This window comes from Pelophylax lessonae, assembly GCF_965119305.1.
Source record: "Pelophylax lessonae genome assembly, chromosome: 4".
NCBI classification, from domain to species: Eukaryota; Metazoa; Chordata; class Amphibia; order Anura; family Ranidae; genus Pelophylax; species Pelophylax lessonae.
In genome coordinates this window covers 297,252,454-297,269,204 of record NC_138771.1, presented here as the reverse complement: position 1 = coordinate 297,269,204, position 16,751 = coordinate 297,252,454, and the positions used below count along the sequence as shown (strand labels likewise).

General features: G+C 46.6%; 1 protein-coding gene across 1 annotated transcript in view; it reads left to right on the top strand.

Moving 5' to 3' along the window:
• Positions 1–16,751, top strand: part of NEDD1 (NEDD1 gamma-tubulin ring complex targeting factor) — a 198,654-nt gene that overhangs the window by 84,464 nt on the left and 97,439 nt on the right. The window contains exon 7 of the mRNA XM_082254862.1: positions 6,190–6,388. Coding sequence (XP_082110988.1) covers positions 6,190–6,388 — 199 coding nt within the window. The remainder of the gene's footprint in view (positions 1–6,189; positions 6,389–16,751) is intronic.

Genomic DNA, 16,751 nt, shown 5'->3' with positions numbered 1-16,751 from the left:
GGATGACATGAACTTTTGGCAGATATGTCAGCCATGAAAGATTGTACAAGACCTATTTCTTCTCATGCTTGTTTCTACCTTGAAATTGAAAAGCATCATCACAATTCTTTTTGTCATTTTTTTTTTTTTTTATATATATATATATATTATTTCACAAGCTTTAAACACAAACTTTCAAAGTAAACCATTATAAAGGGAAAACATAGTTAAATGGAAGGTGGATGCAAAAGTAACCCCCAACATTGGTGTCAGTGACTGTGATAACATCCACCAGCACTGGTATAAGTACTATTAACTCAACCCATAGTGGTCAGTGGCAGTGCATTTTACCCACCCCTTTCTTGCCTTGGTGGACAGTGGCAGTGAATGTTACTGACATCCTCCTGCCCCCCATTATTGATTCCTTACCTATACCGTTCATGCCAAACCAATCTATTAACCTTCTACGATGAAGTGAGCTGCCACTTAGATAAAGGTAAGCCTGTGGATGTGGTGTATCTGGACTTTGCAAAGGCCTTTGACACCGTTCCCCACAAACGCTTACTGTACAAACTAAGTAAGGTAGGTATGGACCATAAGGTGAGTACCTGGATAGAGAACTGGCTCCAGGGGAGAGTACAGAGGGTGGTGATTAATGGGGAGTACTCGGATTGGGCGGGTGTGGAAAGTGGGGTCCCCCAGGGTTCTGTCCTGGGACCAATCCTGTTTAATTTATTCATAAATGATCTAGAGGAGGGGATATCTAGTACAATCTCAGTATTTGCAGATGATACTAAACTAGGCATGCCAATATCTTCTATGCAGGATGTGGAAATCTTGCAAGCAGACCTGAACAAAATAACGGGGTGGGCAACTACATGGCAGATGAGATTTAATGTAGAAAAATGTAAAGTAATGCACTTGGGGGCCAGAAACCAGAAAGCAAGCTACTCACTAGGGGGGGAACCTCTGGGTGAGTCTAGGATGGAAAGGGACCTGGGGGTACTGGTAGACAACAGGCTTGGAAGTGGCATGCAATGCCAAGCCGCTGCAAGCAAAGCCAACAGAATACTGGGTTGTATAAAAAAGGGGATTCACTCCAGAAATAAAGAGATTATTCTTCCACTCTACAAGACTCTGGTCCGGCCACATCTGGAGTATGCTGTCCAGTTCTGGGCACCGGTCCTCAGGAAGGATGTGCTGGAACTGGAGAAAGTCCAGAGAAGGGCAACAAAAATAATTAGGGGAATGGAGGACATCGGCTATGAGGAAAGACTACAAGCACTGAACTTGTTCTCTCTGGAGAAGAGACGCTTGAGGGGGGATATGATATCAATGTACAAATACTGTACTGGCGACCCTAGCATAAGGAACAAACTATTTAGAGTAAGGGAATACAATAAGACACGTGGCCACTCACTAAAACTAGAGGAAAGGCGGTTTAACCTTAAAGTGCGTAAGGGGTTCTTCACTGTAAGAGCGGTAAGGATGTGGAATTCTCTTCCACAAGCAGTCGTATCAGCGGGGAGCATTGATAGTTTCAAAAAACTATTGGATGGACACCTTAAAGACCACAACATACAGGGGTATACAATGTACGGTTAAAAGCAAACACACACACATAGGTTGAACTGGATGGACTTGTGTCTTTTTTCAGCCTCACTAACTATGGAACACCTTTCTGCACCGCTCTCTCCCTCTCTCTGGGTCAGGACTTTACTTGTATTGTGGGCGGAAATACCTCTACTCTGCTGTTAATATGGTGCCCAATAGCCTGCGGGCCCCACAGAGAGGCTGAGCAAGCCATGTGTTGGGCACCAGGGGTCTAGAGGATATTTAAATGTTAATTTGACATTGTTATTAATGACATTGTGTGTGTGTACATTCAGGATCCTTGCTGAAGAGCTCTTAAGCTGGGTTCTTATGGGAATTGGATGTGGGTTTCCTCACATCCAATTCGCATGACAAGAGAGTGTGACCAGCTCTCACATCTCCGGGGGTGGCTGCGGAGCGAATTGCACAGGGCTTATGTGTGTCTTTGGCTCCGTTTCAGGTCCAACTTCAGCCAAAAATTTGGGCCTGATTCGTCCCTGAAATGAGAACAGGGACGCGCCGGACCCATGTTGTCAGCCACATTCGTTTCAAGTATGAACCTAGCCTTAAAGTGTGATCAATTGCTTGGGTAAACCACCTAGGGAGTCTGTGTGTTAAATGTATCCTTTGGGTTCTCAGCTGACCCATAGTCGCAAAATGGAGTGAGAGCAGCTAAGGTCCATCATTGTGCAAGTTTTTAAGCAGGAAGCATAGCAAGCCTAACTTATGTGTGTGTGTATATGTGTGTGTGTGTGTATATGTATGTGTGTGTGTGTATATATATATATATATATATATATATATATATATATATATATATATAGTATAGGAAAAAAATGTTCTAAAATGTTCACATGCATTGATGTCATTAACCTCATATATACACAGTGGTGAATAATTTTAAAAGAGAATATATAGAGGCCCTTTAAAGCTGAACTCTGGAAATGTAACAGAAAAAAAAACGCTTGTTTTGTCTAGGAGTAGTTGAACAGCCATTGTTTACCTGATTCCTCTGACACCCTGTCCTCTTCCCCCCTAAGGCCTCATGCACACTGGATGTTTTACAGCTGCTGTTAGCAGCGTCAGACGTTTTTTTTTTTTGCAGCTGCAGAACGCCCATCCATGTTATTCTATGGCCTCATGCACACATAGAGCTTTTAGGAGCTCCAAGTGGCATGGGCGTTTTACAGCTCCAAAAAAAACCCAGGAACTGTGGGTTCAGGAGCTCCAGCGTCAAGCTGCAAAAAACGTCTGACGCTGCTAAAGGCTCCATAAGGCTCCATAACGTTGCTTAACGTGCGTTAAGCCACGTTATACGTTTTTTTTCTTCCATTCAAAATCAATGGTTCCCTATGGGAGCCTATTGATTTGAATGGAAGTCACACCCTGATCCGACTTGCGGTGCGACCTGCACTGTGAGAATCTTGAGGGGGAACTCCACGCCAAAATGGGGAAAAAAACGGCGTGGGGTTCCCCCCCAGGTTCCAAACCAGGCCCTTCGGATCTGGTATGGAATTTGAGGGTAGCCCCACGCCGAAAAAACGGCGTGGGGTCCCCCCCAAAATCCATACCAGACCCTTATCCGAGCATGCAGTCCGGCATGCCAGGAAAGGGGAGGGGACGAGCGAGCGGCCCCACCCCCCCTGGATCATACCAGGCCACACGCCCTCAACATGGGGGGGGGTGTGGGTGCTTTGGGGCAGGGGGGGCTCTGCACCCCGCACCTCAAAGCACCTTGCCCCCATGTTGATGAGGACAAGGGCCTCATCCCCACAACCCTGGCCGGTGGTTGTGGGGGTCTGCGGGCAGGGGGCTCATCGGAATCTGGAAGCCCCCTTTAACAAGGGGGCCCCCGATCCCGGACCCCCTCCCTATGTGAATGGGTATGGGGTACACTGTACCCCTACTCATTCACCCCATAAAATGCAGTGTATGGAAATGACGACAGGAGACGTTTTGGAAAATTTATTAAAAATCTTCATCCGGCTCTTGTCCTCTCCGGGGGTCTTCTCCTCTCCGAGGGTCTTCTGCTCTTTTGCTGTCCGCCCTTCTTGTCTTCTCCTCTCCGGGGTCTTCTGCTGTCTTCTCCTCTCCGGGGGTCTTCTGCTGTCTTCTCTCCGAGGGTCTTCTGCTCTTATGCTGTCCGCCCTTCTTGTCTTCTCCTCTCCGGGGGTCTTCTGCTGTCTTCTCCTCTCCGAGGGTCTTCTGCTGTCCGCCCTTCTGCTGTCCAATCTTCTTGTCTTCTCCTCTCCGGTCTTCTGCTCTTTTGCTGTCGGCTGTCGGCTGTCCTTCTTCCTCCGGTCTTCCTCCGACGACGTCTTCAGCGATTATGCCGGCCTCTGGTCTCTGCAGCTTATTATATAGCCATTAGGGGCGTGGCCGCCAGATGACGTCATCGGGAGACCACGCCCCCTTTTGTCACAGATGACGTCATCTGTGACACAAGGGGGCGTGGTCTCCCGATGACGTCATCTGGCGGCCACGCCCCTAATGGCTATATAATAAGCTGCAGAGACCAGAGGCCGGCATAATCGCTGAAGACGTCGTCGGAGGAGGACCGGAGGAAGGAGGACAGCCGACAGCCGACAGCAAAAGAGCAGAAGACCGGAGAGGAGAAGACAAGAAGATTGGACAGCAGAAGGGCGGACAGCAGAAGACGTCACAGATGACGTCATCTGTGACACAAGGGGGCGTGGTCTCCCGATGACGTCATCTGGCGGCCACGCCCCTAATGGCTATATAATAAGCTGCAGAGACCAGAGGCCGGCATAATCGCTGAAGACGTCGTCGGAGGAGGACCGGAGGAAGGAGGACAGCCGACAGCCGACAGCAAAAGAGCAGAAGACCGGAGAGGAGAAGACAAGAAGATTGGACAGCAGAAGGGCGGACAGCAGAAGACCCTCGGAGAGGAGAAGACAGCAGAAGACCCCCGGAGAGGAGAAGACAAGAAGGGCGGACAGCATAAGAGCAGAAGACCCTCGGAGAGAAGACAGCAGAAGACCCCCGGAGAGGAGAAGACAGCAGAAGACCCCGGAGAGGAGAAGACAAGGGCGGACAGCAAAAGAGCAGAAGACCCTCGGAGAGGAGAAGACCCCCGGAGAGGACAAGAGCCGGATGAAGATTTTTAATAAATTTTCCAAAACGTCTCCTGTCGTCATTTCCATACACTGCATTTTATGGGGTGAATGAGTAGGGGTACAGTGTACCCCATACCCATTCACATAGGGAGGGGGTCCGGGATCGGGGGCCCCCTTGTTAAAGGGGGCTTCCAGATTCCGATGAGCCCCCTGCCCGCAGACCCCCACAACCACCGGCCAGGGTTGTGGGGATGAGGCCCTTGTCCTCATCAACATGGGGGCAAGGTGCTTTGAGGTGCGGGGTGCAGAGCCCCCCCTGCCCCAAAGCACCCACACCCCCCCCATGTTGAGGGCGTGTGGCCTGGTATGATCCAGGGGGGGTGGGGCCGCTCGCTCGTCCCCTCCCCTTTCCTGGCATGCCGGACTGCATGCTCGGATAAGGGTCTGGTATGGATTTTGGGGGGGACCCCACGCCGTTTTTTCGGCGCGGGGCTACCCTCAAATTCCATACCAGATCCGAAGGGCCTGGTTTGGAACCTGGGGGGGAACCCCACGCCGTTTTTTTTCCCCATTTTGGCGTGGAGTTCCCCCTCAAGATTCTCACAATGCAGGTCGCACCGCAAGTCGGATCACCCTGATCCGACCTGCGGTGTGACTTCCATTCAAATCAATAGGCTCCCATAGGGAACCATTGATTTTGAATGGAGGCAGAAAAAAACGCTGCTAACAGCTACTGTGGCCAAACGTGCAATAACGCTAGTAGAAAAAGCTACTGAAAGCACGTTTTTACAGCTGCTGTTTCCCGGCGTTATGTAAACAGCTTTGGAGCACGTTTTTATGACGCCCTGTGTGCATGGAGCCTTAGGCTCCAGTTTGTGGGTGGGCCTTGGCATAACTGTGTACACTGGGGCGGTGGGGGCTAGCTTGGTACTGCATTCTGAAGCTCCTTAGAGAGGATGCTATGGAATACCTGTCTTAAAAATCAAGGGTCCTGCCAGTGGCAGAGTCAAGTATTTCTCATTTATCTGTGCATCCCTAGATTTAACAAGCATATTTACTCTTGCAGGGAGAGGGGCACTGCTGCAAGCGGTTGTAACTTGTTTCATTCCTGAAGTTCCTCTTTAACCCTTCTTGCAGTGACCAGCAAGGACCTGTGGGTGTATATGTATATACTGTGTGTGTGTGTGTGTATATGTATATATATATATATATATATATATATATATATATATATATATATATATAATTTGTTGCAAGTTTCCTTTTCTAAAAATGTGTTTTTTTTTTTTTGTTTTTTTTTTGTATAATTCATTCTAACAGCAGTAAGATTTGTGGCCATTGCTGCAGACTGTTGCTTTCAAAGGTTCCTAGCCCTTTATTGCTTAACCATATATACATTTTTAGAAGCAATATACAGATCTGCTTTTTTTTGTGCAAAATGATCATGCAAGGTATAACAAACATGATAACTGAACATGCATAATGCCTCTCTAATTTCCATGTGTAATGGTTATTTTTAACTGTGTTCTTTTACATTTAGTCTTCTTCAAACAGTGGTAGCCGAATCACCTTTGACTGCTGTAGACTTTATGCCAGATGGAGCTACACTGGCAGTTGGCTCTTCTCGTGGGAAAATTTACCTTTACGACTTAAGAATGTTAAACTCTCCAATTAAAACAGTTGGTGCTCATAAGACATCTGTGCAATGTATTCAGTTTCAACACAGCAGCAGTCACAAGGTAAGTTATGAATAGAGGGAAATGGGGTAGTGGGTATTTGACCCCATTTAGTTATTAACTATATATCTAAAATCTACAATACTGTGCAAAAGTTTTAGGCAGGTGTAAAAAATGCTGTAAATGAAAAATCCTTTCAAAATGGAATTGTTAATAGTTTTATTATCAATTCACAAAATGGAAAGTTAATAAACAGAAGAGAAATCCAAATCAAATTAATATTTGTTGTGACCACCCTTTACCTTCAAAACAGCATCAATTTTTCTAGGTACACTTGCACACACTTTTTGAAGTAACTTGACAGGTAGGTTGCTCCAAACATCTTGGAGAACTAACCACAGATTTTCTGTAAATATCTGTTGCCTCAAATCCTTCTGTCTCTTCATGTAATCCCAGACAGTCATTATGTTGACATCAGGGCTCTGTGGGTGCTAAACCATCACTTCCAGGACTCCTTGTTCATTACACTGAAGATGGATCTTAACCACTTCCGCTCTACAAGGTTTTACCCTTTTCATTTTTGCTGTTCAGCACTGCGCTACTTTAACTGGCAATTGTGTGGTCATGCAACACTGTACACAAATTATATTTTTTGCATTTTTTTTCCACACAAATAAAGCTTTCTTTTGGTATTTGATCACCACTGTTTTTTTTTTTTTTTTTACTTTTTACAATATAAATGAAAGACCAAAATTTTATGGGGGGAAAAAATGATTTTTTTTTTTACTTTTGTCATAAAACCTATCCAATAAAATCAAATTTTGTCATTTCAAGCCAAAATGTATTTTGATACATGTCTTTGGTTAATAAAAAAAAAAAAAAATCCCAGTAAGTATATACAATATATTGGTTTGTGTGAAAGTTGTAGCGTTGACTAATTATGGTAGATATGTTTGAAAATACATAAATTCTGATGTACTAACAGCCATTTTTTGAGGCCCTTAAATGTTAGAATAGTACGAATTCCCCCCCAAATGACCCCTTTTTTGGAAAGTAGACAGACGGAAGCATTTAGTAAAGGACATGGTTAGTTATTTGAAGTTTACAGTTTTTTGGTCACCATTTTTAAAAAAATGAAGAAATTGAATACATTTTTTTTTTTTATATACTGTCACCAGTGCAGTACTTTGTTATATGACTGGTGTGGGTGGTGACCAGGGACACTGGTGACAGTATATTTTAAATATCACAAAATCTATTTTTAAAATACATTTTTTTTACTTTTTTTTTTATACTTTCAGTAGTTCAGTGTCACCATAGTTACACTGTACTATGGAGGAGGGTGATGAGGGTTTTTTTTTTTCTAATGGGTTAACCATTCATGACCGCTTTGATCTAGAGTGATCTGTGATTGGCTACAGTTAATCACATGGTACAGGGTGTTGTGATTGGCAAAGTACCATGTGATAGCTGTGGGCCAAACACAGCTGATATAAATGAATATGAAATAGATGCTCCTTGATATAAGTGGTTAATCATACACCTGAATCCTAAAAAATGCCTGGTTTTGTGCAAATGTAAGAATTGAGGGTGGTTTGAATGGTATTCACACTAAATATTGGTTTGAATTAGATTTTTCTTCTGTGTGCTCACTTTGCATTGTGTACATTTGATAAAAACAAACAACTAAAAAATAAACAACTAAAATATACATTTTTAAAAGCATTCTTACTTTATAGCATTTCTTCGCACCTGCCTAAGGTCCGTGTGAAAGGTCCGCTGCGGGACTTTTTTTTTTTCTTTTTCCACGGAGCGGATGACATTTCTGTCATCCGCTCCGTGTGCCCGCATATCATCCCATCCGTTTGCGGATGATATGCGGACCTAATGTAAGTATATGGCACTGCGGATGACACCGCTGACATCCGATTTTCCTTCCTTTCCGTTTTTTACACGGAAGGAAAAATAGGGTTCTGTTCCCTTCGTAAAAACGGAACAGAACTGACAGGAGGAAAATCGGGTGTCAGCGGATGGTATTCCGCTGACATCCGCAGTGCCATTCACTTACATTGATGTCCGCAAATCATCCGCAAAAAAATAGGATGATTTGCGGACACACGGAAAGCAGCGGAGCGGCCGTGTGAAAGGACCCTAAAACTTTTGCACTGTACTGTTTATCTCTAAGGCTCGGTTCACACTGGGGCGACACGACTCTGTACTACTTCGGGGGCGACTTGTGCATTCCTATGCACCACGACTTCGGAGCGACTTGCATGGACTTCACATAATGGAAGTCTATGCAAGTCGCTCCGAGGTCGCCCCAAAGTAGTACAGGACCCTTTTTCTAAGTCGGAGCGACTTGTGTCGCTCCTATTAGAACGGGTCCTGTAGCGGTCAATGGACCGCGAGGGAGCGCAACTTGTCAGGCTGACAAGTCGCCTGACCAGTCGCGCTAGTGTGGACCGGTGTTCCGTGAGAATTACCTACCCGTGAGAAAAACCTACCCCTCGTCACTTCCGGTGTACGGCACTGTATGGAATGCAGCGGGTACATTAAAACAACTGTGCTGCAATAAGAGTCATCTCCGCTCCTGTCCCTGCCACTTCCCTGCTCTCGGCAAGTAAATATAAAAGCGGCGGCGGGTGTACGAAAACATAAATCACGGAGCCGAGAGCTGCTTTTATATTTACTTGCCAAGAGCAGGGAAGTGACCGGGACAGGAGCGGAGATGACTCGTATTGCCGCACAGCTGTTTTATGTAACCGCCGCGTGGGTAGGTTTTTTTAACGGTACACCGTGATATTTTTCTACTAGTGCGCATGCGCACTAGTCCGCTCCTCAGTTGTTCCTTTAGGTATCCGGGGCTGTGAGCATGCGCACTGCTGCGCTGCTCAGCTGTTCCTGGCCGGAAGTGACGAGGGTAGGTTTTTCTCACGGGGTAGGTAATTCTCACGTTACACCGGCTCTAAACATGCTTCTCTTACAGCTTGTACAAGATTGTTTGCAAACAGAAAAGGACCAGAACTCCATTTTTTTTGTTAATGTTTATGAATTTGGAGCTATTGGGATAGCTTACACACCTTTAGAACTCAGTTGTGATCTCCAGCTTTGAAGTTGTCCACCGATGTCTCTTAGAATAAAATATCATGTTTGCTTTTAAACCCTGGACTGTTTAAGTAACTTGCATTATTGAATATAAAAAGGCTTGTGGATGTTTTCTTGAGGCCCACCTGCATAGCTAACAAATTATAATGGCTTGAAAGAGAAGTTCACCTTTTGAAACATGTTACATGTTACAACTCTTGCCTCCTGTTTTCCCAATTCCTCAGAGCCCCCGCCCCCTCCCATCCTGATAGCAGGTTGGTGTTCTTCTCCTCGCTGTTACATGAATGAACTACAGGTACCGTCGGGCACTGCAGTTGGCAGCTTGTAGGAGGATGCTGGTAAGCACTCTTGTAGCTCGTTGATTCTTCTGCAGTTCAGTAACTGCCTGCCTGTATGGGAGGCACGGGGAGACAGTTGAGCGAGAGTCTGCAGGTTCTTGGCATTGCACCAGTGATCTGATAATCTTGGGTGCAATGCTTTACAGGCTTCAGTGTAAAAAAATATAAAATAAATAAATGCACATTTTTTTTACCTGAAAAAAGATGTGTAATATTATTTTTTTTTCTTTTATTTTTTTTTTAATAAAAGGGGAGCTTATCAATGCTGAACTTTGTGCACAAAAACTTTCATTTAAAATATATTCCTCAGTAACTACAGAGTATATTAATACAATCTCTGTGCCCCAAACACCTTTGCAACTCAGATGTTGCCATATAAAATAGCAGTAACCTTTGTGTTGCACATAACCTGTGCAGAGATTAGAGCTGTTGCAGGGAACCAGCAGGATTACCTGCTACAGAATGCCTGCAGATAACTACCGGAGGGAGACCAATAGAAGACAAGTCACTGTATACATAGAGTGAGAGCGGCAGTGACTGGTCCTTATGGGAAGCTCCTGCAGAGAGGTAACGTTTTACACTGGATTGCTGCACAGATTTAGAAAAACAAAAAGCGCACCAAGATTCAAGTAAGACTACACATTTCTATATGGAAAATATTGGAAAATATTTTCTTATCTTGGAGCCTCACTAACTGTAAGCATTGACTGGAATTCAGCTTTAACAGAGGAACCATGTAAGGACGAACTCCAGAATAAGAAAATTCATAAATATTCTTAATTATTATAAGTATATGTTTTTTTTACCTGAATATTTATATGCTTTTTGTGTTATAGGGTCTGGTTGCTTGACCTTACATAGTCAGCTAGGGTGACTGGTAGTAGGTAAAGGAAATTGGCTCTTTACTGCAAACTCAATTTCTCTGTCGCTCATTGACAGACGCAGTCCTCTTGATTAATAACACATTGGGTTATACTGCCCTCTACAGGAGTAGGACACTAGACGGAAGGAAAACGTTCTGGCCACACCTTAGGGGCAGTCCCAGAGGGTATATCCTCTCTCTCTACAGGAAGTCAGTTTTTTCTGTCTAGTTAGGAGTAAGGACCTAAGTTCCTTGCTGGGATCTTTGGTCCTGGCAAGATTTTTTAGAAAAACCTTTTTTTTAGGCAGCTTTTTTTCTCCAGTGTTCCTGTGAGATCTTCAAGCAAGTACGCTGAAACTGGGCGACGGGCTGGATGTTGAGATCCAGTGGTCACCCCAGTCAGCCTGCGAGCGCGTGCAGGCCCTAGCTCCGTGCTGGGTCGGCCGCGACATAGTCCCACTGGATGGGGACTGACCCTGCGAGTTAAACGTCTCGCCTGGACACCGACGACCAGTTGGAAACTGAGTCACGGCGTCCGTATTGGTCGACAGCCCCCCCAACTCGGTGGAGAGGGGTTCTGTCAGGAGTTGGCGCCCGCCTGTTCCGGTATGGTGAGTAGAATGTTCCCCCTCTCCCCCTGACGGGTGTGTTGGTGGATACGGGCCCCTCCCTGGGATGGTCAGACGCTCATGTTTCTGGGTCCCCCCCTCTATCCTATAACAGGTGTCACAGATCCCCCAATTGAGTGTGATTTTGTGAATAAGAAACCAGGAGGCTTGGTTTGGGAGCTGACTATCTAAAGTCACTGTATGAGTGAGCACTGTTAAGCGACCATGACTGAAGTCAATGGGGCATTACTGTGATGATGGCCATGTATAAGGGTGATAGCATCCTACCTGATAAGGTTGCAATACAGGCTGATGCCTGTGCCTGGACTACCGCCATCCTCCCGCAGGCCGCCATCCTCCCGCAGGCCGTACAGGCCGGTGACTACCTCCCGCAGGCCGCCGCTATCTTGCCACAAGCCGCTGCCATCCTCCACAGGCCGCCGCCATCTTCCCGCAGGTCGCGCTGGGCCGTCATCTTGGCGTAGCCTCGTGTCTCCAGCATGGGGGCGGCCATGTTTGAGATGACCAAACACCTCGAGGAGTAATTGGGAGGCGCCGGAGGGCGTGTAAAGGGGCGGAGCCGCCTCCTTTACCCGGGAAAAGGAGCCAAAGACTTCCTGTCTGTAACAGACAGGGCTGGGGCAGGTTGATAGAAACTTCTGTGCATCAGGTGGTGAGCCTTGGGGTCTCTCTCTCTCTCTCTGTGGGGTCCAAAGCAGGTAACACTGAGGGGCGCTGTTGCGCTGGGGGATTATAACAAAAAAAAAAAAAAAAGTTTTTTTTCATTGCAATTATTAATTTTTTTTTTTTTTTTTGCTGGCAAGTGTCTTGTATAATCATGGACCCTGCCACACATGTATCCCCACCTGATCCCCTCGAGGTGGCCACAGGACCCTCCAGTGCCCCACTTGTGATTGATGCATTATGAGCAGTTTTGGAGTCTTTGGTATCCCGGGTGGAGGTGGCCTGTCAGGGACGGGGGTCCAGAAAGCGACCCCCGCCTACCCCTATTTCATCTGATACTTCAGATACAGATTCTGAGCTGGTCATCGCAGCTGCAGGTCTCTCTTCTGGGGCTGTTGTTTCAGGTAATCAGACAGTGAGGAGGACGTCTCTGCCTCCGCCATAGCACATGAAGAAGCGTTGGTGGACGCACTAGTTGTGTCTGTCCGGGAAACCTTAAGACTTGAGGTTACACCGGCAAAGGTAACCGACATGGAAATTCCTTTTGGTACCAGTAAGCCTACCAAGATAGCGAAGGTTTTTCCTTTACCCAAATGCTTTGGTAATAAAATTGAGGAATGGGATCATCCGAAACGAACCCTTGCTATTTCCAAACGCATTGCTAGGCGCTATCCGTTTGAGGAATCCCTCATTAAAAAATGGACGGTACCACCAGTGGTGGACCCACCGATTTCCAGACTAAATAAAGCCACTGTTATCCCGTTGGAGGACGCTCTGTCCTTTAAGGATCCAGTGAATCGAAAAGTGGAAGCGGAATCCCGCACCATTTTTTTCCCTGATAGGGTCAACCTTTAGGCCAGTGGTTGCCATTGGTTTAGTCTCACAAACATTGACAGAATGGGCCAAATTGGTACGCCGTGACTTAAAGGGGAGAAGTATCCCCCCCAGCAGCATCTGATTTGATGGAGCAAATTATACAAGGACTACAGTTCGTCTGTGACGCCGCTCTGGATGCCACTCCCTTGTTAGGGCATGCATCGATGTCAGCAGTGGTCCTCAGACGTGTGTTGTGGTTAAAGTGCTGGTCGGCGGATCAAGGTTCCAAGAAAGCTTTGGCTAATCTCCCTTTTCAGGGGGATCGCCTGTTTGGGGCCACCTTAGACGAGATCATAAAGGATGTCACTGGGGGCAAGAGCACTTTTTTGCCGCAGACTGCTAAGGGTAAAGGACCTCGTAACAGGCGAGGACCTTCCTTTTCAGCTCATAAAAGGTTTGTTCGCTCCGCTGGGGCGAGCGAGAAGGGCTCCAAAGCCCCCTCAGGGGGTTTCAAAGGGCGCTGGTCGGGTAAACAAAAGTCCGGCTCAGCCAAACCTGAAGATAAAACCAATACATCCTGAAGGTGCGCCCCCACCCATCTCTGGGGTGGGGGAACGTCTTCACCGGTTTCCAGATCCATGGCTTTCCTGAATCCCGGACAAAGGGGTTCAGGGGATCATACAGTCGGGATACAAGATCGAGTGTCAATCACTTCTACCGGTGCGATTCTTCCCTTCCAACATTCGTATGCTACAAGGGGCGGTAGTTTCCGTTCCTTGAGCAGAACGTTTTCTTCATTTTTTCCAAAGATCGTTCCCATTTCCCTCCAGGAATCGGATCCGGTTGAGCGAGCGGACCAGGGAGTCTCTGGTCTGGTGGCTTCGGTCTCCAATGCTCAGCCAGGGGAAGTCACTACTTCCGATAGAATTCAAGTTTCTGATAAATGTGTGGGAACTGAGAGAGATCAGACTTTGTCTGATTTTCTGGACCGAGCAGCTCTAGGGCAGCCTGGTTCGGATCCAGTCAGACAACGCCACGGCTGTGGCTTATGTCAATCACCAATGATTTCACCAGATGTGCTTTCATTGGGGCACCTGGAGGTGGATCTGTTGGCATTTTGGCTCAACAGGAAGGTGCGGAGGTTTGTAGCCCACGCCCGCGATCCTCTAGCGGACGCAGCAGACGCGCTGATCACCCCGTAGGGGCAGTATCAGCTACTGTATGTCTTCCCTCCTCTCAAGTTGCTGCTGAAACTTCTCCGCAGGATAGAGGTGGTCCTGGTAATTCCGGACTGGCCTCGTCAAGCCGGGCACGCCGACCTGGGCAGGCCGGTCGCGGACGCTCCTTGGAGATTTCCTCTCAGAGAGGATCTGCGGTCTCAAGGACCGATCTTCCATCTTGCTTTACAATCGCTGGCTTTAACGGCCTGGCCATTGAGACCCAGGTACTGAAGTACAAGGGATTGTCAGCTTCAGTTATTCCTACTCTAATGCAAGGAAAGCGACTTCCAGCAAAGTCTATTATCGCACATGGAAGGCTTATATTGCGTGGTGTGAATCTCTTGGATTTCCCCCACGTACCTATTCGGTGACCCGAATTTTGGCCTTTCTGCAACAGGGGGTTGAGCAGCAATTTGAGGAGACCGGTGGTCTACCTCGAGGGTTTTTTTCTGTTGGGTTTTCAGTTGAGTCTCATCCTTGGTTTGATGAGCCTTTAAGACTTCTAGTCGGCACCGGTTGGGCCTTCTGGATTTAAATTTTTATTTCTGTTATCCCACCCCTCATTTGTGGCACTGCTTTGGGACGTCCCAATGTGTTATTAATTAAGAGGACTGCGTCTGTCAATGAGCGACAGAGAAAAATGGATTTTTGTAAAATCTTACTGTAAAATCCTTTTCCCTTAAGCTCATTGACAGACGTAATACCCGCCCCTCTGTTTTTGAGTTGGGTCTGGGTTAAACCCTGCTTTGTGACATAACTGACTTCCTGTAGCAGAGAGAGAGAGGATATACCCTCTGGGACTGCCCCTAAGGTGTGGCCAGAACGTTTTCCTTCCGGCTAGTGTCCTACTCCTGTAGAGGGCAGTATAACCCAATGTGTTATTAATCAAGAGGACTGCGTCTGTCAATGAGCTTAAGAGAAAAGGATTTTACGGTAAGATTTTACAAAAATCCATTTATTCTACTGAAGTTTAGTGATGTCCACAAGTCTTTCGGCCGTCTGTGGCTCTCTCTCCCGATTGGCTGAGACACAGCAGCCGCGCCATTGGCTCCCGCTGCTATCAGTCAGCCAATTAGGGGAGAGAGGGGGGTAGGGCAAAACGGCATCTTTGTGTCTGAATAGACAATAGACATACGGAGCTGTCGCTTGGCTCAGGTACTCCCATACCAAGCGGCTTGCTGTGGGGCACTCGATGTGAGGGAGGGGCCAGGAGCAGCGAAGAGGGACCCGAGAATAGGAGGATCCAGGCTGCCCTGTGCAAAACCACTGCACAGAGAAGGGACATTGTGTGGATTTAAGAGGAGTGTGAGCCATCTTATCTCTGGCAGTAAGCGGTGCAGTGGAACCAGTGATTTGAGTTCTTTAAAGGTGCAGTATACAAAGTCCTGATGGTGATTGTGCATTGCCTAGGGGAAATACATCGGTGAAGGACAAAGACTGTCAACCAAGGACTGTGTAGTTTGAGAACTGTTTTCTGAACATTTGTTTATCTGAAATCTCTTCGGAGATTATTAGAATTCTATGTAGCGCTGCCAATGTGTGTTCTCTTCAGGCGGATTGGTTTTGCATTCTGGGATAAGTAACACAAATTTTTTAGATGGTTAAGTGTTTTCAGTTCACCTTTAGGGTGGGGATACTCCGATCTATTGCCCTTATAAAATCATTGACCAAAAAAAGGATTATCTGCGTTTTTGCCTATAGAGAAAAAAAAGGTCCTGATAAGTTTAACATATTTAAATTGATGATAGTAATTACAAAGTCAAATATAATACAATTATATAAATAAGAACTCACATAAGTATGCCTACTAGCACACTAATAGAATTCAGTGGCGCTAAAACTAAATAAAACCACAATATAGTCCATAGAATCATATAATGAAAATGTCTATGAAGACGAGAGAGAGGATCCGTAGGTATGAGCTGAAGAACCCTGGTATCCAAGTGCTGGGATGTGACACCATTAAATCCACCACCAATCACTGTGCAGACACCCAATGGTTAGTACACTCAACAGAAAAATTGCCTCCCACTCCTGTGGAATAGACACACACTTAATGGCAAAGCTCTGATCAGCTGGATAGTGTAGCCTTAACATCACCGTCCATCTCATAGGTTCCTGACTTTATTTCTCTTCAGGGTCCTGACTTGGCACCCCCTCTCTCACTTCCCGTGCATGCTAGCCACTTGTCCACTGACTCTCCCCTGGAGTGGTTCCCTTCCTGGGCAGACCCCTGGCAAGCTTCCCGGTACTCACGGACACTGTTTTTCCCTCGGTTGCTCTGCCTTCAGCTCCATTTGTCAGTATCCTGGACCTCCTGGCTCGGCATCACACACTTGGTCCACTAGGCCGACTGCCTGTGACCACCTTCCTTGCTGACAGGAGGAGAAACAAACCGTCACCCTCCTCCTGGGACCTGGCTTCCCACCCAAAGATGCCCTGTCACATGTGCCCCTGGTTTTTATGACCTATCCCAGGATGCACCACTTTTGTGACCTCTCACTGGGACAGCCACAAAAGCCTGTGTGCCACTGGCTGGGTTTCCTCCACTGTCCAACAGGCTCCCCTATTGGATACAGTGGGGACACTCCCTCAGACCAAGTAAATCACACATGGACACATTTTAACAGGCAAAACTACTGATCAGTCTCCCCTGATAAGCAGATGGAGCAAAACAATGCCTTTACCTAGCACCTACCTAGGAGGGTGCTACATCAATATTTTTTAAAAATTATATTCCACTCATTATGCACATATGTAAAAAGCATTTAACTGATACAGAAATCCAAGACC